Source organism: Lacerta agilis, chromosome 10 (genome assembly GCF_009819535.1).
Source record: "Lacerta agilis isolate rLacAgi1 chromosome 10, rLacAgi1.pri, whole genome shotgun sequence".
Lineage (NCBI taxonomy): Eukaryota > Metazoa > Chordata > Lepidosauria > Squamata > Lacertidae > Lacerta > Lacerta agilis.
Window position 1 is genome coordinate 29698069 of NC_046321.1, and position 22983 is coordinate 29721051.

General features: G+C 41.1%; 1 protein-coding gene across 1 annotated transcript; it reads left to right on the forward strand.

The window, feature by feature from the left end:
• The first annotated feature begins 617 nt into the window (after positions 1 to 617).
• On the forward strand, positions 618 to 22313 carry ACO2 (aconitase 2). Its single transcript, XM_033162753.1, has 18 exons — positions 618 to 774; positions 5391 to 5533; positions 6835 to 7093; positions 8631 to 8723; positions 9767 to 9925; positions 10314 to 10464; positions 11370 to 11474; positions 12829 to 12920; positions 13381 to 13486; positions 14040 to 14197; positions 14309 to 14382; positions 14681 to 14792; positions 15238 to 15360; positions 15829 to 15984; positions 17258 to 17449; positions 18724 to 18856; positions 20471 to 20592; positions 21837 to 22313. The coding sequence occupies exons 1-18, from the start codon at positions 739 to 741 to the stop codon at positions 21972 to 21974; spliced, it is 2352 nt and encodes a 783-aa protein (XP_033018644.1). The 5' UTR covers positions 618 to 738; the 3' UTR covers positions 21975 to 22313.
• The last annotated feature ends 670 nt before the right edge of the window (positions 22314 to 22983 follow it).

A 22983-nucleotide genomic window follows, 5' to 3' on the forward strand; every position in this document is an offset into this window, starting at 1 on the left:
AATATCTTTAGAAGAGGGGAAATGTCGGCAATTTACAACTCTCTCTCTCTCTCTCTCTCTCTCTCTCTCTCTCAGGACCTGGCAGAGTACCGCCCTCTCTACTGACGTCATTGGCACGCTAGAGATTGGACACATTTTTCAAACGGGCAGTGTAGACTTGAAACGCTTACAAAGGCCTCAATTTTCGTTTCCTTTCGCTCTCTAAAGGTGGAAGTGAGAGCTGCTCATAGAATTTTGGGAAGGAATTCACGATGCTAGCGCAGCAACCCGGTCTCTAAGGTGCTACTGGAAGGAATTTTTTTATTTTATTTTGTTACAATACTCCTAATGTTGCTACTTTTTTTGTTTCTGGGTGAACGCGCTGCTGCTCCTCAGTCAGCTATGCTAAGCTAATAAATTTCCCTATTGATTTGTACAGGCAGCCTTATTTTCGGTACTCTTGTAGCGGGACAGGGAATACGTATTCCCACGTAAACCCGGAAATTTCCATTTTTTAAAAGGTGGACTTCTCTGATTTTCTTATCACTATATGCTATGATTGACGAGAAAACCGGTTTCCTGTGGAGAAGTCACGCCTCCGGAAGTACTTTGTTTCCACGTGCTCGCTTATAGGAAACGACGCCCGTGCTTTAAAAGAAGACTTGATGGGCGCGGCTTAGGCCCCGCCTACGAGGCACGTCCTTTAAAAGCCCCGTGTGACGCTATCGCTCGGCGACTTCATCTTTGTCAGTGAACAAAATGGCGCCGTACTGTGTCCTAGTCAGTCGGTTACAGGTGAGTCTGGTACCCGTAGACTCGGTTATGGGCAGAGCAAGCGGTAGAAGCTGAGTGTAGCTCGCGGAGTCGGCAGTGGGGGTCGAGGCCTGCGCGTTCCTCGCTGCTCTTCGGGCTCGGCATTCCGCTTCCTCGTTGTAGGTCAATGTGTCCCCCATGCCGGTCCTGCCTGTGACTCCCTGCGAGGAGGGATGTTTGCTTGGCAGTACCGTAGAAAGCCCTGCCATGCCAACCCATGTACACTAGCGAAGGCTTCGTGCTGTCTCCGGGGCTGGTGTGCTGTCTGGTGGGGCCCCACTCACGAACTCAAGGTGAAGGCAAGGTTACTGGGGTTCTGCACCGCCGCTGGCTTCCCTCCACACTCGGCATTTGTAAACGACGCATTGTACCGTTATGCATGCAGTCGTATTGATAGAGGGATTTTTACAACCTACACACGGTAGGTGGCATAGGAATTCATTTCTCAGCAATAGGCCTCTTCCCTGTGGCTTGTTTCACACAAATAGTTCCCCAAATTTTACGCTACAAATTATGCACAGAACTTATTTTGGGTAGGTACGACTTAACCTCTGTAGTCCTACAATCCTGAATACACTCTTATTTGGGCGAGCCACTCAAAAATGTAGACAATTTTGCTGTAAAACTTATGGACCAAATAGTGGAGCTGTAAATGTTAGATGTATTGTTACTTTTTGTAATGTTTTGTAATACCTTTTGTTAAAAAAAAATTTTTTTTGTTTCAATCAGCCAAATAGCTCAGGCTTAGGCATTAGATGGACACGTATAACTTTGTTTGTATGCTGCCTTTCCGTAGTTCAAACCATGCTCAAGACAGTTTGCAACATAAAAATACATAATTATAAGCATAACAAAAGTAGACACAAACAATAAATACCAAAAGTTCACAAACAAATTAAACAATTTCCACATAAATAATAATAATATTTAAAACAAAGATACAAAAAATTGATTACAGCAGCAACCCCACTCAACAAAACCCCCTAAAAAGTACACCAGTCCAAGAGTCTGTTCAGCATCCTCAACTTTTGTAGCTGGAATCAGTCAGGATCCTGCCCTCCCAGGCCAGGTGGGTAAAGGCCTGCAGGGCAGAGAGCAGGTCTTCCAGGACTCACAGCCAAGATGGACACCAACACTGCAGACAGGATGAACTTGAAGCTAAGATTGTTGGTTTATGAAAGAGATACTATGTGCGTAAGGGAATACTTAGATTGGGGGCTTAATGGTGTGTGTTGATGGGTTCTGAAGATTCAAGAGATACTGTTGCTGATACCAGCCTGTATTTTTACCTGCCTTACATTTTTCCCAAGTAGTAAGTGGGACAAATTGATTTCTTAACACCCCTACTTCATATAGCCCTCTTCATTCTCTCTACTTGTTGAAAAGTCTGCCTGCTTGACCATAATAAAGAACGTTGCCCAATCCACATATGTTGAATGTTTTCCCTGAAACAGTATCTTCCAATATCTTCCATTTATATAAAGTCAGGTCTTGTTAGGGACATTGAAGACCCAATATGCAGCATACTGAAAACAGTTATTTTCTTTACCCAAACTAGCTCCTTGCACAGTGATGCTTTCTTTCCCCCCACTCCATTTATCCCTTAGTCACATACATTGAGTAAGGGTGTATGGAGGGGGGCGTTCTGTGATTATTTTTACTAAAGAGGGCAGAAGTACTTGCATGCTACTTCTGAACAGTCAGCCCTGAGGAAGGAACTTGTGCTGGATCTTCTAGCTGTTTGGTGCATCAGCTGCTAATCAAGTATAAACCCTGCTGCTGAAGATGCATATCAAGTGGTAGATCATCAATGAACACACTTATACAGTGATACCTTGGGTTAAGTACGCTGCAGGTTAAGTACGCTTCAGGTTAAGAACTCCACTTAAGAACAGAAATCGTGCTCTGGCAGCGCAGCAGCAGCAGCAGCAGGAGGTACCATTAGCTAAAGTGGTGCTTCAGGTTAAGTACGCTTCAGGTTAAGAACGGACCTCCAGAACAAATTACCGGTAAGTACTTAACCCGAGGTACTGGATACAGACGGTGACCATTTCACATGGGGGTTCAATTCCTAGAATCCATGCACATCGGCAGAGCATGTATAAGCTCAAAAGATCCCGTGTGTCAGTGATCGTGCATCAATTGGACATTTCTAAAATGGTTGCTGCCTGTACAGAGCTCCTTTTAAAAGTATTGGGAAGCTGCTAGAAGCTGGCTGTATTGTGACTCTATACTACACAGTCAGAACTATACCGTGTATAGTAGCAGTGTGAGGGAAAGCATTTCTGTTCTGTTCTGGACAGCTCCAATTTTATATAAGAAGCAAGATACTCACTGGAAGTGGTGGCAAGCACAGAATAGAATTGGAAAAGTAACAGCTGTGTCAAGAGTTTTGAGAGGTGTATGCTAACTTCAGGTAGAAGGAGAGATTGCACACTGATAAACTGACAATGGAATGAAGCTTTCAAGACCAACTCTGAAAGACTGCTGTGGGGACTCAAAAATCCGTGAAGTTTTGGGTTGCATCTTAAGATTAAAAACAGTATTTAGAGTAAGGGTGGCCTTCTAGATGTTGCTGGACCACAACTCCACTTATCCCTGGTTTATTGGACATGTTGATTAGAGCTTATATGAGTTGGAGTTCAACAATATCTGGAGGTTAGCCACCCCTGTTTTAGGAGACTTTATGTACAACTAGGGGAGAAGTTTGAAGAGGAAAAGTAGAACACATACTTGTGGGGGTGTAATGTTGACCTGTTTACAAAAATGCCATTGTGGTTGGCCAAGGACCTATGACTGAACTGAGACTTAACCCTGTGACCAGTGGTAATGGTGGTGCTTAAACACCTCTTTCCCCTCATAATTAAGCTATCTACCTGGAATGTCTCATGTGCAAGTTCTGTTAACATGAATGTCACACTAATTTCAGTGGGATTGCGCAAGAGGCATTCCATCTTAGTCATGATTGCTTTGAGGTAACATGTGAACTGCTCACTCAAAATGCCAATAGGAGAAGAAAAATGAGTGAAATCACAAACAGAATGTTGCCAGATTTGTATTTTGGGTTATGAAGTGAACAGTTTTCCAATTGTAGTTCCATTTAACTAAAGCACTAGGTAGAAAATATAATTGTGCACTGAAATAAAGATATACCTCTTACTGCACATAGAAATGCTTACAAAGTAGAGTCAGTGTTTTTAATATTCCGCACAAAGTGATGAATCAATTTCTAAGAAGTCAAATTGAGGATTGGAATCTTAAGTCACTTCCTTTCTCAGAATTTTGCACTGAGATTTTTCAGGACAGATTTATGCAAGAAATTGTGAAGGTGGCTGACCATTACTTGATCAGATTTGAAACTGAAAGCTGTTTTAAGATCTGCTGACTTCAGTCATACAAGGACATAAAGACAGCTTTGGCTACAATCCTAAGTGCCTTTACTAGGGAGTACCATTTGACTAAATAGGATTTACCCCTGAATAAGCATTATTAGGATTGCAGTATTGTGTTTGTAAGTCTCATATTAAAACAGTCTTAAAATTTGAAAGCAGGAAGCTTAATCAGGGATAGTGACAGCAACTGACAATGGTGCTAATCTTTGCTTGACAAATAAAGTTTGTCTACTAAATACATGCAGTGGTTGCCTATCTATTATTAGTACATTAATCTCTTACCTGTGTGCATGATGCTGTTGCAATCAAAATTCTGACACTTCTTTGCTGTGAACAGAGTTTCTAGATCTCCAGTGCAATTGATTTAACTTTTCCCTGAAATCATCTACCCTCACAATTTTATAATTGTTCTATTTTACATTTGTATCTGCATTTTAGCCTCACTGTGATCCTGTAAGGTAGGTTAGTTTGCAAGAGAACTAACTAAAAGCTGGCAGCCTACCTATATATTCTGCTTGAACATTCATGATTTTCACATGCTACACATGCAGCAGAAGATGATGATAGTAGTAGTGCTTTAAAATGGATTGTACTACTTCAGATTGGAGATGGGGATCATATTTTTTTAATGCTTCCCCATGTTAGGGGTGGGAGAAACACTCCCCAGAAGTAGAAAGCTAGGCTATGTGTATTTCTTCCCCTAATTTACCAGTTTTTCTTTTTGCTCGGGCATTTTTTGTTTTTTGTTTTTCTGCTATTCTGTCACTTCTCTCTCCTACCTCTCTCCTATCGTGTGTGTGTTGGTCAGGCCTTTGCTGCAAACTTTGAAGTGTGAACTTCTGGCAAGGATTGGCACTGGGTTGGTCAGTGCTGTTTGGAAAACTTGAGAGGTGCTGCTAGAGTGTGCAGAGGTGTACTTACTGCAAGCTTGAGATGTTTAGGGAGTGGCTTAGCATATTGGGCCTTGAAAAAAGAAATTATTCACAAAGTGGTACTTCTAGTCTTCTTGTAGCTGCAGGTGCTCCCTAATCTCCATAATCCCATTTGGAAGCAGCCAGTATCCTGTTGGCAGTAGCTGGTGAAAGCTGTTGGAGTTATCTCACATTTGACATTTTGTGGCTTACAAGTATTTCTCATATTTCTCATTGTAAGGTCTACATTTCATTGATGGTGACAGCTAAGCACTCCCTTGTCTGTTTATTTCAGCAAGCGTTGAGTAAAGGTGTTCGGAGGTACCATGCCTCTCGTGTCCTGTGCCAGAGGGCCAAAGTGGCCATGAGTCAGTTTGAACCCAGTGAATATGTGAACTATGAAAAGCTTGAGAAAAACATCAACATTGTCCGGAAAAGGTAAGAGTTGAGCTTGAAGAACGTCTTATTAAATGGAATTAGCTGGGAGGAAAGTCGTTATTACAAAAATACACTTGTATGCAAGATCTTGTAGTGGTAGTGGAATACGGAATATTTCTGGACAGCTTTCATGTATTGAGGCTTGAATGTATGTGGTGGCAAAGTTTTTTTATTTCAGTTTTTTCCTCTTTTCCTTAAAACTGGTTCTGTTAAAAATATCACAAAAGATTTAGGCTTAAAGTAGTCTTAAATGCACAGGTTATTTTAAAAAGTGTTTGCTTAATTCTATTACTTCATTTTAAATGCTGCCATTTTAACTGAGCACTCTAAAGTGGTGAGTGAACTTGTGGAATTCTGTTGCGGGGGGCATATATTTAAAAATATAAAGCTTCTAGAAATACCTTCTGTTATGGATAGTCATTTTTGCATCTTCCAAGTTTTTGGTAACCAATCTGAGTATGAAAATAATTGCATTAACTGGTTCCTCATGAGTAGTCCTGGCTGTGAAGCTTTTAGGATCAAAGCAAAAATGACCATTAAGCGCTCTCGCCTTCAGAGCTGTGAGGTAATTATCGCCATAGATCCCATAAGTCATTCCACCCTACCTGTAGCATCTAGGAAACATAATCAATTCATGCAAGCTGTTATCATGTAACTAGTTGAGATTTTAACCCAAAATAGAAGGTGAATACGTGAGTGAAAAATTGCTTCGAAAGTCATACAAATTTGTATTTATTTTACAAAAGGGGAAACATCTCAAATGAGAATTAGAGAAGCTAAATAGAACTGTTGGGAGTCAGTTCTGGTAAAACTTTCCTGCTTTTTAAATCCTGGTTGAGCAAGCAGTTGTGGGCTGCAGGATTCTCTGCTTTCCGTCATGCCCTGAATCTTCTGGAGCACAATTTCCCCTTGTTAGCTCTAACATTAGAGTGTATGCAGCATCAGGATCAACTATTTCTGGCCATTAGCTCCTGAAGCTCTTTCCTCTAGCAATATACTTGCGTGAAGAACCTGACAATGAGCCTTCACCTATGACAGAACTGGGATAAAGTAATGGGCTACAATGGGGTGGAGAACTTTTGGCCCTCAAGAAGTTGTTGGGACTAAAACTCACATCATCTTTTACCATTGACCACACTGGCTAGGACTAATGGAATCCAACCTGTCTGGAGGACCATAGTTTCCCTACCCTGGCGCTGCAGACAGGACCTTTATGAGTCTCATGTTAACATTTTGAAATATGTGACGTGGTTAAAATGAAGGAGCTGAAGACATAAAGTTCCCTGTTTCCTTCCCAACAGATTGGACCGTCCCCTTACCCTGTCAGAGAAGATTGTATATGGCCACTTAGACGATCCTGCCAAGCAGGATATTGAGAGGGGCAAGACATATCTGCGTCTCCGGCCAGACCGTGTAGCCATGCAGGATGCCACTGCCCAGATGGCCATGTTGCAGTTCATCAGCAGCGGGTTGCCCAGAGTGGCAGTGCCCTCAACCATCCACTGTGATCACCTTATCGAAGCTCAGTTGGGTGGTGAGAAAGATCTCCAAAGAGCAAAGGTCATTTATTTATATTTTACACCAGCATTTTATTTACTGGAAGCTTGCAGCCAAATAATTGGCTTGTTTAAATCAATATGTGAAATTTCAGAACACCCCTCTTCCTTTTTGACCTATGGGTCACAATGCTGCAGTCTTATTAGCAGTCACTGGCAGAATTCCCGTTTCAGACCTAGCAACCACTTTGCATGAGGTTGCATCTAAAATGGAAGTTAGGACTAAATGGATGTGGTGGTACAGAGCAAGAGCCTCTAAACTACCATTAAACTAATGTAAGGTAAGCCTGTTAAATACAGGGAAAACCTTCCTAGACCTCAGGAAGCCATGAGGATCCTGCATATTTCAATATTTTCCAGTCTTGCCCTTTAAAATAACTTTCCATCTTCTCACTTTTTCCTCTGAAATGTTTACCTTCGTTTCCAAAACAGTAAGACTTAGAGCAATACTGCTGTAGTAGACACTGTTGTAGTTATGATCAAGGTGACTCATGTGATTTCTTGGGTTTGAAATGTACCAGCTCAAGAATCTTTTTGCTTGTTAAGTCAGCAAAGTAATATCTGGAGAGTAACCAAAAAAGAAGGGGAAAGAACTGATTTTTTTTTATTTGTTCTGCATTTGGACAGTGTTGCATGTCAGGTTGAATAATGTAACAAATGTGCCCTCTTGGTTAAAAAAGGGGGGGAGGGGGGGAAAGGAAACAGTTCACTGCAGCATTTACAGAGAAAATCATGCTTCATGCATTATAATCTTAGGTGTATTTTTTAATTGGCTCAGCCTATTACATTGGTGGGATCAGACATAGCATCTCATTTTGCATGTGTCTCAGAAGAATGTACAGTGGTGCCCCGCTAGACGAAAATAATTCGTCCCGCGAAAATTTTCGTCTAGCGGGGTTTTCGTCTTGCGGAGCGGCAATGGGAGCCGCGCTCCGCAAAACGAAGAAAAAAAAAAAGACGAAATTTTTTCGTCTTGCGAGGCAGCCCCATAGACTTTTTCGTCTAGCGGGGCAGCCTCCCGCTAGACGAATGCTTTCGTCTAGCGAGTTTTTCGTCTAGCGAAGCATTCGTCTAGCGGGGTACCACTGTACATACATATATCTGTGTATTCTGCAGGAAGAGCATGAAGTGTTTGGAAAAGAGTCAATTTTATACAATTGTTTATATTTGTCCTTTGCCATAACAAAAAAGAAAAGAAAACTGAATAGATTTGTATACAACTCTTGCAAGCTATAAAATTAATCTCTGGATGCAGACTTGTTTTTAGAACACAACAGACAGGTTTTGGTTATTTATTCTGCCTGTCAACATATGCCTAGGAAAATTATAACTTATTGTAAGTTGCAACCAGCAAATTAAATAAAGACCTAACTGCTTGGTATCTTGACTGGAATGTCATTCTCAAAATAAAATCTCTGTACAGAGTAAAATCAAGGAATTAAGGTGAAGAGTGGGGTGGCTGATGATCTCTTAACTATTTGGGGTAGAAACCATACCAAGATCTTTACAGATACACTTCATTTTTTTCTGTGTATAAACAGGACATTAATCACGAAGTATACAACTTCCTAGCCACAGCAGCTGCCAAGTATGGAGTGGGTTTCTGGAAACCTGGATCAGGAATCATTCACCAGGTAAACTCTTTCTTCCTTAGCAGCAAGAACAGAACTTTAGTACATATGGTTTAGGAACATAGGAGGTGGACTTACATTGTTTTAGACAGTTGGTCTGTCCAGCTCAATATTGGCCACTTTGACTGGCAGTAACTCTCCAGAGTTTCAGGCAGAGGTATTTCCTTGCTCTACCTGAAGATGCTTAGGCATAGCCCATCCCCACCTTCTTGAGAAATAACTCTCTGTACTTTGTGACATCCTTTGTGTGGTTGATTTTCAATCTTTCATATGAGAAGAACTTGGATTTTCTCCTTTTTTGGACATGTGGTCCTGCAGGGTGACTAATGTGTGCTGCTCTGGGCAGATTTTCCAGCTGTCCATTCAAGGTCATGCTGATCAGTGTAATTTGATATTTTGTTTTCTAGGACACCATTGGAAGGGCTTTTTTGGGGGGGTCTCCAAAATCCAGTGTTTCTTCCCTTGTAGTCGCAAATTTAAGAGATAGTTGACAGGTTAGAATTTCAGAGTTGGACACTGCACCATGTCACTTGCATGTTTTTTTCCTGCTGAAATTCATTGTTGAAAGCAGGGACTTGAGAAGGGGCAGCAATGGATTTGTGCTCTTCACAATTAAACTGGCATTTTCTGTGCCAGAACTCACTCACTCTTTTAATGTAACATTAGTTTTCCTTTGGCCTGGTAGAAAGGGCTTTAATATATCCTATTAGATTTGACCTTGAGGTTAACTGGTCACAGTATTTTTTGAGCTATTGGTATTCTTATAATTAACTATGATTTTTTTTAGAGAGCAGGAGTTCAAGGGGAAATTTAGGAGATGGAAGCCTTTAAATTCATATGATTGTGTCAGCAAGCTATTCCTGTGTCCCTTACTGATGGCTTCTTTCTTCCCTACCCTGATGAGCATGACTCATAGCCAGCCCAAACTGATTGACCCTTCTGAATCTGCTTTAGTACTAGAAAAGTTTCCAAACCATTTTGGTAGTTATTACATCACCTTAGAGTCTTGCTGAGTTTGTATACATAAATCTCTCCCTCTTTCTCAGATCATCCTGGAGAACTATTCTTATCCTGGTGTTATGCTTATTGGCACAGATTCCCATACCCCCAATGGTGGTGGCTTGGGTGCAATCTGCATTGGAGTTGGTGGAGCTGATGCAGTTGATGTCATGGCGGGAATCCCCTGGGAGCTCAAATGTCCAAAGGTGAGACAGTGGAACATATAAACGTTGCCTCCATGCAGACAGTTGGGAAAGGTGAACAGGAGGGTTCTTTCTAAAGAAAAAAAAACGGGGATTTTACAATATCAAAATATGCTGATGTAAATGTATATCTATTGCTTGCAAGTGGAAGCTCTGAATTTCCACTCTTCCCTTTTTCTTATTCTTGCAGTTTGGAAGATACGCTGATGCCACTAACTTTAGTTAAGCATACCTGAGCTTAATAGCAGATAAGGAATGTGAATCTCTGCTTCAAGAATCTCTCTTATATTTGCAATAAGGATATTAGTAAACAACCATTTGAGAAACTGAATCTGCATACTTATTTTTGGAAGTGACTCTTTCTGCTAACTCATTTTATTTGGTTCTTCAGGTAATTGGTGTAAAACTGACAGGTTCGCTGTCTGGCTGGAGCTCTCCTAAAGATGTGATCCTGAAAGTGGCTGGCATACTTACTGTGAAAGGTGGCACAGGAGCTATTATAGAGTATCATGGGCCTGGTGTTGACTCCATCTCTTGCACAGGTAGGGAAAAAGCATCTAGAAAATTTTGGACCATGGGAGCTGGTGGTAATGGTCAGATCAGTGACTGAGAATGGAAAGAAATTGTTGATCCTTGGGAGTGGAATTAGAACATGTCAAACAGCCATCAGCTAAGTAGATTAGCAGTGTGATGCAGAAGAATCTGTGTATTAATCCCTAATTTAAGATTATTGGTACATTAGTACTTTAACATAGCAGTTCTAACAATATATTAAAGGTAAGTAAACATTTATCAGTTTTAGAATTAGACCCATAAGTAGTAGCAGTTGCCAGGACATTGCCATATTCACCTCTACATAGCTCCAGCCTTATTTCAGATATCGTGATCTATTGAAATATTGCGGTGTTTAGCTGTGATACATCACGATATTGAAAACCAGATATCGCCCAGCCCTAGTCAGGAGTGGCAGTTTCATAGGTCTGATGGCTCCAAGTGGCTCAAGTGAGGCTTGCTTTTCTGTAAATTTATGTCATCATGCCCAAAGAGGTGCTATCTAGAAGCAGCACACAGGTGGTTGTGTTTGGTCACTACCTGGGTACTGTACTAAAAATACATGTAAATCTATAGAATATTTTTTAAACGGTTATTGGTAGTAAAATGTGACTTGTTTTCTTGGAAAAGACAGTATTGCTGTTATTAGAAGGAGAAGGGATTGCAGTACAAGTAGTGTATTAATCAAACTATCTAGTTTTTTTGCTGCTTGGCAAATCTCTCTTTTAAAGAGAGATTTTCCTATCTAATGTGCAGTAATATCTGGCTCTTGGCTGTTTATAAACTCATAAGTAACATGGTGGATTCTAACAGGTCAGTATACTGACTTGCGAATGGCTTTAATTACTTGGGTTCGAATCTCACTTGTGGTATGGATCACTTCTTTCAACCACAGGAATGGCAACTATCTGCAATATGGGAGCAGAGATTGGTGCCACCACTTCAGTCTTCCCTTACAATAACCGGATGAAAACATACATGTCCAAGACTGGACGGGCAGGTAAGAACTTGTGGAAAGACGTCAAGGAGTCATACAAAACGGAAGGCATTTTTTCCTTTTCTTCACTGTTCTGCCTTGTGTGAAATTACATCTTTCATTTGCTGGCTGTTTGTCTCTTATTCTAATTAAATGGATTTTAATTTTCAACATATTGCAAAGCCAAGAGGACTTCTGGGAAATACCTAAGGAAATGAAGCTCTAGAAGACATTCATTTCATGAGTTAATGGGATAAAGCAAATCATGAATTCAAAGAGTTTCTCCCTTAAATTGTTTAACTGAAAAGAGATGGTAGGCTATTGAGAATTGTTGGGGGTGGGGAGAAAGAGAATGGAACTGTGTCATGTCGTTGAACCTGGTGCAGAGTTGCAGCTTGTGTCCTTTCCTTAGTTCATGTTTGTTTTAGGCAAACATGAACTGGTCAGGGCTCTTGTAGAAGGTAACTTATGCTATGCAGTTACAATCCTCTTAAGTAAATGTAGCTATGTTTTAAATGATTAAAACATAACTGTGCCACATTTATAAACCATGGCTCAGAGTTATTCTCCAACCTGATGCCCTCCAGCTGTTGGTGAACTAAATCTCCCACCAGTCCCAGCCAGCATGAACAATGATCAGGGATGATGGAAATTGTAGTCCCAACAACATCTGAAGGGCACCAGGTTGGAAAAGTCTGGTTCAGATTATTGGAAATGAGCCATAACATATACCTGGTTTGTGTGCTGCCTCTGGCATGAGAAGAATGGATATGTCCTTGTCCCCAACCCTTTTGGGCCTGGAGGCACATTTTACAGAAGGAAAATGCTTAGAATCCCCTCCCCCCCCAAACAAGCACAACATCTACAGTCCCCTAAACAGATAAAAAAAGGAGAAACACTCTCCCAAAATAGGCAGCCCTCTCCCAACCAAATAGCTCCAGAAAAGCCCACAACTTAAATTTAAAAAAGAAAATGGGAAGGACAGGGGGTCTTGTTGGCTACTGAGAGGTGTGTCCAAGGGTTACGACCACACGGGGGGATCTCAGATCAAACTATAGTTCCATGTTGTGGAAAAGCTTTGTGAAGCTTGTTTCATTCAAGGTACCCAAAACAAGGAAATACAAAGCCCAGCCTCAAATGATGAACCAAAATGCAAAATTGGGTACGAGTGTATAAATTTCCAAATTAATATGCAATGTGTATAAATGTATATAACTTTGATCTCTTTACTTAAGTTAAATGTACAAAATATGGTGAATAATTAATATCAGTCCAGTCTCGGAGAACCCAGTCTTGGGACCTGTTCTTTACTGCTGACTGCCTTTTGGTTTATCTCCTCTTGACATCTGCATTCAGCTTTCTCCCTCTCTGATTTCAGCGATTGCTAATTTGGCAGATGAATTCCAAGAGCACTTGAAGCCGGATCCTGGATGTCCTTATGACCAGTTGATTGAAATTAACCTCAACGAGGTAGGATACACTTGCTATTTTTAAAGAAACAGTTCATGTAGGGGACCTAACAAGGACATTTTAAATGATATATTCAAATGACATTACTCAAGAGATTTGACATAATTCCTTTCTAAAGTTTAGTCTATATATCAGTAGGCAATATTGACTTGGAAAGAAGACAAGTTATTGTAGCAACTTGAAATAAGGAAACTGCATATCTTGCTGACCTTTTCACTCCTAAAATCTAGCCTAGACTTAAATTTTTCATTTATTTTGCTCTTCATGGTCCATTTTTCCTAGATTTAGATCTCTCAACTAAAAGTGCCTATTTAAGAAAAAACATTTTAAAGTGCTTCTTGTTCATGAAAAATTCCTGTCTTGCCATTGTGTATAAAAATCATGTTCTTGCAATGTAGGGGTGATTATTCAGAACTTTCTCAACTACTTGTGACATTTCCCCCCCCTCCCCTTCCTGAAGCTGAAGCCCCTTATCAATGGGCCCTTCACTCCAGATCTGGCACACACTGTAGAAGAAGTTGGTGCTGTTGCAGAAAAGAGCGGCTGGCCAGTAGATATCAGAGTTGGTGAGTAGCACTTTTCCCTTGCTGATGATTCTCCAGGGAGCTTTTCTCTCCACCCTGAAAACTGAGGTAACATTACTTCAGCTGCCTCTAAGCGTGCTCTTCATAACTATCAAGCCAGTTCCTGGAAGGAATGCTCTGTCTATCAAGTATACAGGTAGCTCCAGTCTTGCATGTTGGGACTATAACAGAGCTTGAAGGTCCTCATTGGCTGTGGTCTAGAATATGCAGAACCCCTTAAACTCTTGTGACAAACCTGTTCTGTAAACATGAACATTCAGTATCCCACTAGGAGTCTTCATCCTTTTCCTTTAAGGAGCATGCTTGAGCTATTTTACTCTCAGATTTAATTCCAAGGGGAAACCGGCTGTTTTTCTCTTTAAGTGTTGCTCTAAGATACCAGAGGTTAAGCAGAGGGCCTAGCTTGGAAATCTCTGGCAAAATAAGTACTGATATGTTACATGTTTCTTTAATTTCTTTCTTTTTTTAACAGGACTTGTGGGTGAGGTTAAACATTTGGAGGTCTGTTATTGACTTTTCCATCTCATGTGCACAGGTCTGATTGGTAGCTGCACCAACTCCAGCTACGAGGACATGGGGCGCTCTGCTGCTGTGGCAAAGCAAGCTCTTGCTCACGGGGTGAAGTGCAAGTCTCAGTTCACCATTACACCTGGATCAGAGCAGATCCGGGCCACCATTGAGAGGGATGGCTATGTGAGTACTCTTGCGATGGCGCATCGTGGCCAGTATATGCCTCCTGAAGAGTTAAGATGAAGACCGACACGTAGTTTTGTATTGACTAATTCTGTTCTTTACCTTCTTCAGTCGAAAATCCTGCGTGATGTTGGTGGAGTGGTTCTTGCCAATGCTTGCGGGCCATGCATAGGCCAGTGGGACCGGTAAGAGGGAATGCATTAAACTGATTTCCCATAAGAAATTAATCCTTTTACATTGGAAATGAAATGAATGCAGATAAAGCAAAAACTTGCAAGCAGAGATCGTTCTCCCACATCTCAAATGAACTGGTTAGCGGGAAGAAGATGTTTTAAATTGTTTTTCAGCACAGCTTTGGGAACGCTGGTTGCAGAGCAATACAAAACTTTGCAGATGGGCAGTGAACAGCTAGCTGTTCATAGCTTCAGGTCTCACATTTTCTGTAGATCTTGACAAGCCTTTCTCTTTTGCTTGACTTTGCAGAAAGGATACGAAAAAGGGAGAAAAGAATACAATTGTTACCTCCTACAACAGAAATTTCACTGGTCGCAATGATGCCAACCCAGAAACACATGCTTTTGTAACTTCACCAGAGGTATAGTATGCATCAGGTACAAGGGGAGAGAGAGGCACCAGAAACTGGACCTGCTGCATTTCCTTTGGGAAAAGGATATGTGGGCCTTTGAAAGCTCCAGAGCTCAAGCTGGGGAAGTATAAGAATTGTGGATAGCTTCCTTGTGCTTTAAAACCTAGTGGCCCACAAGTCTTTTCAAAATGAGACTATAAATAGTTGTTAAATTGAAATTAAGGTGAGGAGATTATGCAGTTTAGTCAGGGTTGGTTTCAATGTTTAGCAGATAAGTCTTCCTTGTACCCTCACATTTCATGCTAATAGTAGGCTTTCCCCAACAAGTATTTCCTTGTGAGACATCTGAATTTTGGTAAAAAAAATAAATAGATTGGAATTTTTAGAGTGACAGAATATATGGAAATTTAGGGAATGGGCTTCTCTCTCACCCATAACAGATACTTTTTTTCAGATTGTAACAGCCCTATCACTCGCCGGCACCCTGAAATTTAACCCGGAGGTAGACTTCCTGACAGGTTCTGATGGAAAGAAGTTCAAACTTGAGCCACCCGATGCTGACGAGCTGCCCAAACTGGTAATCTTCCCGCTGCTTGTCAAACTTGCTTCCCATCTTACATCACCAATTGGTAGGAATATTATTAAAGGATGATGCATTGGAAACAATGTTTTTGCCTCAGTATAGCTGTTTAAATATGAAAATGCCCTTAAGGTGCCGTGCAGAACATGAGTAGTAATCCCACTGGACAGAGACCGTTGTCTTATCTGAGTGAGATAGATGTGGGAGGTGGGAGCAGGCAGTCAACAGCGATGGCAGAAAAGAGTTGAAACTGGGGAAGATCACATGATTCAAGGAACATCTGAAGATGGCCGAGCAGAGAGATGACTGGTGGGGGAATTCCTTGAGATACCCTTTCTTTGTGATCCTGAAATACAAAATATGTGGCCTTGCATGAATACTATGAATTTGGGTTTTTTTTTTCTCTTTTGGATAAGGTTGGCTTCCTCCTTACATCCCTTTGCTTTTAATAATAATTTCCTTCAGGAATTTGATCCAGGACAGGACACCTATCAGCACCCCCCCAAGGATGGCAGCAGCCAGCATGTGGATGTGAGCCCCACTAGTCAGCGCTTGCAGCTCCTTGAACCCTTTGACAAGTGGAATGGCAAGGACCTTGAAGACATGTTGATTCTCATAAAAGTAAGGAGGGGAGGGAAACTATTTATTATCCACTCATAGCTGGAATTGGCAATGCCTGCTTCCAAGGGCACCACACACTTCAGGGATGTTCTGAGGTATTCTTGTGCTGGAGACCTCCATACAAACTGCCCAGGTTTGCACCCCGGGGAGGTCACTTCGGTCTGCTAACGCAATGGTTTGGCTTCACCCCAGAGGCATACACCTTTATGTCTCAGGACAGACAGATGCCAACAATGTGTGATGCCTAAATTTCCCACCAGCACAATCAGTCAGGGTAGATTTAAACAGTAGAGCTTTTATTGGAAGATTTTTTTAAAAAAATGTAATTGTGTTACATATCCAAATGTTCCTAGCAACTCAGTTTTAAAATATTTAAATACAATACACAATTGCTTTAGATCTCGGGTTACAGGTTGAATTTTGCACATTTCACAAATAACGCAAAGGGTGATGAGAATCCAGGCATTGAGAAAGTTTTGCTGCAGAGTGAAGTCAGTAAGTACTACAAGCCAAAAGCTCTGCCTCACATTTGCACCTGACCCCATCTTAGAAATTCTTCATTGTTAAGGTGTTTTGCTTCTAATCCTATAAACTTTAAATATGCTACTTCTTGATCCAGGATTTACGTTTGCAGGGATCAAAGCCCACCATCAGCAGATCCAGCCTCCTAAACTGGTAGACTGCTTTTACAGTACAGTTGCTGCCATGTAGCCTTCTCTTGTCTCATAGGGTGGAGGGTGCCTGTTTATGACTGAAGGATATATACAGATAGTAACTTACCAGTAAACAGCCCAGAAAGTGGATGGGTTGGAACAGCCTCTTCACATTTCTGATTGGACTTCAAGCCCAGAGTTCTGTGCTTGTACAGTCATACCTCATGTTACGTTCGCATTGTGGTAGGTTGCGTCCCGCGGCAACCCGGAAGTACCGGAAAGGGTTACTTCCAGGTTTCTCTGCTTGCGCATGCGCAGCAGTGCTAAATCGCGCTTCGCGCATGTGCACAAGTGCCAAATCATGCCACACATCTGTGCAGATACAACGCTTCAGGTTGCGAGCTTTTCACGTTGCGAACAGGCCTCTGGAACGGATCCCGTTCGCAGCCAGAGGTACCACTGTATATAGAGAAACAATGGGCTCCCCACCAGAAGAAAACCGTAGGGTGTTAATGTCATTCATTACATATAAAATTTTTGAAGCCCTTGAAACTGAAACATACCTCATGTTGTCAAAATGCTCATCCTTTATACCGAGTTTCTCTTAACTTGTATTCCAGGTGAAAGGTAAATGCACCACTGACCACATTTCGGCAGCGGGCCCCTGGCTCAAATTCCGTGGCCATCTGGACAATATTTCAAACAACCTGCTGATTGGAGCCATAAATATTGAGAACGATAAGGCCAACACAGTGAGGAACGCATTAACCCAGGAGTTTGGACCTGTTCCTGACACAGCCCGTTACTACAAGGTGAGACTTCTCTAAGCACCACAGGGGTATGAAGGTGAATAGTTCCTAGCTACATACTCACAAATAGTGTTGCTTCCTTCTCAAAACTCATTTCTGCACTTTAAACACCATTAAAAAGGAATAAAATCTCCTCTCGACTGTCCTGCAATTGTATAAAAGCCACCATATACTGTAGCTACTGTGCTTCAGGCACGATGTCCTGCAAAAAAGGCTGCTGTTCCACTTCTAGACACTAGAGGATGCTCTGGAGCCAAGGACTCCAGCCAGTTTGGCCAGAACAGTTACATCCAGGGCCAAACTACCATCAACTGTCCTGTAAGAAGGACCCCATGAGAGGAAGGAGAGGAGTCTCCTTTAAGAGGGAGGATAGGGTATAGGAATGTAAATAATAATAAAGATTCCAGCTGGACTGTCCCCTTGACAGGGCTATCTGCTACTTGTTGGCCTGTGTGATGGCTCCATATGGCTTGTCACATGTTGGTTTTACTCATTTTGTGTGTGTTTAATGTACGTTTTATTGGAAGCACTGTACCCTGAAAAGTGGGGTATTAAAATAAGAACCTGAGAAGAGTTCTGCTTGGATCAGACCAGACCATCCTGTGGCCACCTAGATGTATGTGTGTGGGCAGCTTGCAAGCAAGATATGAGTGCAACAGCATTATTTAATGAAATATTGTTTGTTACAATTGAACTAATAAACTATAGTAGAATAAATTAACCAAACTAAATAAATGCAACATAGGGAAAGGTCTGGGTAGGAAAGAGGGGTTATAAGTCCTTGGATGCCCACAGTTTTAACCACAAGAACTAAGGAAGCATGTTTAGCTCTTCCCTTCTTTCTTACATGCAAAAGAAGCTTAACTGTCCAGTAGTTACCCATTCTGATTTCCTTCATGTGACTTGCTGCTACGATTCATGGCCTTCAGTCTTTTTTTCCTTCAAAAGGTTACATGACATCTTATTCTTAGGCGATCATTCATAGCCGAATAAGATTGTCTTCCATGAACATGGTCTTAACAGTGAGTTTGTAAGTGACTGTGGATGCCAGTTCTGGATCCACATGTCCTTCCACAGTGGGGACATAGGTTTCCGGGCAGGAGTTGATCATGGTGAGGCTTTGCTAAATGTGCCTTCCTCTTAGCACGTTTCTCCCTTTTGTCCTGAGTTCGAGTGTCTGATAAGCCCTGGGATAAACCTTCATTCCTGCTTTGCCACAGCAGTCTTTCTTTCTGAGTACTAAAGGTTTTGTGTGTGTGCATCTGCTTTGTCCACAGAAAGAAGGTATTAACTGGGTAGTGGTTGGGGATGAAAACTACGGTGAAGGCTCAAGTCGGGAGCATGCAGCACTGGAACCACGGCATCTTGGAGGAAGAGCCATCATTGTCAAGAGTTTTGCCAGGATTCATGGTGAGAACCCCACTTTTTATAGAGCCAACAGAAGTGATACGGAGGTTATACGTACGGTTGGGTTTTTGTCCAAATCCAAACATTTGCTCCCTTAGGAAGTTGTGGGTTCATACATGCTTAGATCCACATCTGTGCACTATTGGTTTTCTGTAAATGTGTATCACCTCCGTTGTACTCAAGATCCTTCCACCATACAGTGGTACCTCGCTAGACGAAAAAACTCACTAGACGAAAGGCATTCGCTAATGAAAGGGTGACTCGCAAGACGAATTTTCCTATGACAATGACTTGCAAAATGAAAACGTTTTGCGATTTTTTTCTGTAAGACCGCGCTTCCTCCGACCGTGCTTCGCAAGACGAAATTTCCGCTATACGACAACACTTGCGGAACGAATTAATTTCGGCTTGTGAGGCACCACTGTATATATCAAAACTTACATGTCCAAAGTGGAGAGTAATCAGATTAGTTTTTGTGCTTTAGTTACATCAGGACAGTTCAGAGGGATTCCCTGGAGGAAAGCTGGTGTCACTGTGAACAGCCAGCTGTGGGGACCCTGGAGCATGTAGTGTGGCATCTCTGTCTTTGTAGTTGCCCTAAACAAAATTTAATAGCAAAGTGGTGGGGGGAGAAAGGGACCGTGAGGATAGGATGTACTGGGCTTCTTGCTGACAAACCAGACCCATCGGATTATGTATGATCTAGCTAGTTTTCTAGTTGTGGTTTTGTCTAAAAAGGAATGGGCTGAATCCCATATGGTGGACTGCCAGCACAATTCAGAACACTGAAAGTGGATAAAGAGTGCCAGATAATAGGGGGTTACTAATTTTTTGTTGAAGTATTGAGTTAAATTATAAGTAGTAGCATTTTACCTCTTTTGCAGCTTGCTGTGGTTTATTATTACTGTTGAAGTGCAGAATGTTGGATGCTGCAACATAGTGTGATTCTGTTTTAATCATGCTCTGAGTCATCTACTTTTCATGGCATTTGGTAACAGATTTGGACCTCTAAATGCTTATATCCAAATGGCTAATGTTACCTTCTGTGTTCACTGATCTCATGTACGGAATACAACAATATAGAAGTTAATATTCTTATCTTCTTTCTAGTTTGTTGAACTCTCGTTGCAGATAATTGTGTACACATATTAAGGGGAAAGAGGACCCTTCCTTGATTATTTTGTTGTAAAGAAATGGTCCCCAATTCAGGGAGTTCCTTATTCTGGTGTAAACTCGTCAAACTATAATCCTAGGCCTTTAGACTTAAATTTCTTCTATATACTTTCTCCCTGAAAAACTGTTCATGTGCTCAGTGGCACGTTAAAGTAACAAAACTATTTATATTGGCTGCACATTTAGAAGCTGGAGTAGTGCATGCAAGCGGGTTAACAGTTCCAGTTGAAAATCTTAAATGATTTGCCTTTGGGATATAGAGACTTGCTTCCCTTTGTTTCTTCAGTCACATTTAATAATTTTGCTTCCTAGGATATCTGTTACTGCTTCTGTAAATGAAATATAGGCTACATTGAAAAATCATTCAGTTACTTCTTGCAACAGGCTGCTAGAATGTGTCTTAAAAGTGTTCTGCTGACTGTTTATCTCCAATGTTCTTAACAGAAACCAATCTGAAGAAGCAAGGCCTCCTGCCACTAACCTTTGCTGATCCAGCTGATTATGACAAGATCCACCCTGTGGACAAGCTCAGTATTGTGGGTCTTAAAGATTTTGCTCCTGGAAAGGTAATGACCACATTTTCTCAGCAATAGTCCTTCCTCTCCCTGCTTTTCTGCTGCATATTTGTAGTAGACAGCTGTATATATCAGAGCTATTGTTCCACTTAAGTAGATCAATTTCTAAAGAACTTCTAATTTTTTAAAAAAATGCAGTTCAGATATTCTGGATTTCTCAGAGGCACCTGAAAAAGCAATATACAGTAATACCTCCGTAAACATCCGCCTTGTCTAGCGTCCATTCCAGCGAATGTCCGTGGCAAACCCAGAAGTACCAGAATGGGTTACTTCCAGATTTGCTGCTCGCGCATGCGCAGAAGCGCAAACCACTCCATCTGCGTGCGCAGATGTGGCGCTTTGCCCTGCGTCCTTTTCAGCTAGCGGCCTGGGCTCCAGAACGGATCCCAGCCGCAAAACAAGGTACGACTGTATTAGAAATCTAGAATCTTGGCTACATTGAATGGATGGAATTCTTTACTTTGTACAGTATCCAATTGCTTTTCTGTGCTTATGATTCCAGCTTCTTTTCCCATAAAATGGTGCAAATATTTTGCTGCAGATCAAAGTATAAAATCTTGTAAAGACAGACCTTTTTGCCCAGACTTTCCCTGACCTATAAGACTGGACCCTTATATTACCAAATTCTGTATTTATAATGCTATTTTTAAAAATCCTTCCAAAAAATCCCTTGTTTAGACTATGGCAGACCAACACGGCTACCTACCTGTATTTATAATGCTGTGTTTGCTGTTTTGCTTTTTTGCTTTATTTACACTGTTTTACTGTTGTAGTTTTGTATACCACTTAGAGATTTTGAAATATCCAGCAGTTCATAAATGCTTTAAAATAAAGTCTTATCTGGAAAATGCATAATTTATTTTGGGACAGATTTTTTGGTCTTTTGCGTAGAATTCTTGTGTTTGAGCCCTGATCTTTACCCATAACGTCTAGCTAACGTTAACTGGATACATGATCTGCAATACAAATAAGTAGGCGAGGCATGTTTTATGTAGACCTGAGTTGTAAATTATGTTAACTGAATGGATAGTCCTTTAAAACAAAAGATCTGGGTATCTATCTCACCTCTTAAGACTCATTTCGACTTGCAAAAAAAAAACTGGAAGAAAAATCAAATGCATTTTTAGACCAGAGTAACTGATAAATGATGCCTTTAGCAGTCTAGCAGTCTGACGGAACAAGCTGAGATGCTTAACCTAGTCCTAGACTTCTAATTTCTCTCCTTTCCTTCATAGCCCCTGAAATGCATCATTAAGCATCCTAACGGGAGCCAAGAAACAATTGTTCTGAACCACACCTTCAATGAGACTCAGATTGAGTGGTTCCAAGCTGGTAGCGCACTCAACAGAATGAAAGAGCTGCAGAAGCACTGAACCTACACCAGTACGCACATCCAGTGGACCTGATGACTGTCTCTATAAAAGTGCAATTCCACGATTCTTGACAATTAATGTCTGTGATCAAATGTTAACTTAGCTTCCCCTTTATTACAGTACTCACTTGCTGACACTAATGGGAGTACTCATTTTTGCATTATCAGGTTCTGGCTTCCATAGCTGCCTATGTTTGGTGCATTTCAGTTGTCCCATATTGCTTTGTATTTATATTTCCTGATGATTTTTCAGCCCGATCATTTCAGTGATGGCAAAAGGATAAAACATTAGAAGATTATTGTTCTTGTGGAAAACAAAATAAAGATTGTGACTGACTCATCTAGTCTTTATTTAGTATTCCTACTAGCACTCTGCTCAGCTTCGTAGTGGATATAGGGTGTAATATGTGGTTGAGGAGTCCATCAGGAAGCATACTATAAATTCTAGGATGTGGCCTCTATGTAGAATCAAGTAGCTTTTGTGGAATCTTCATTTTAGTTAGAATTTTGTTTGTCTTAAAGGTTTCAGTAAATATCTTGATATAGGGCGCAGCACCTGTTGCAATATTGAACCAATACAGTATTAAGATTTCCCAATACCAGGGGATTTTACTTCCATTTGGCAGGAATCTCCATACCTATCCTTGTTCTACATATCTCTCTGCTCCTCTTCATGCTTTCTTATTTTGATACTTTCTTCAATATCTGGTTTTAAAAGGAATAAACAATTGTACAATAAAATTGCAACATAATATAGCACACTAGATAAACCTGCTATCGGAGTTTTCCCCTGGCTACAACTATCCAAAAAGGGGAATGAATCCCCCTAGGTTAGAAATCTAACATACTTGCTAGACCTCTGCTGGGACACCCATTGGATATTGTAATATCTTGGCTTTGGGATAACAACTGTACTTTGGGGTGGCTGTAATTTCCCATTCAGAAAATAACAAGTTTGCAAAAAATCCCCACTGACATCTAAGGATGATGCCTCTTCCAATTCTTCCTTC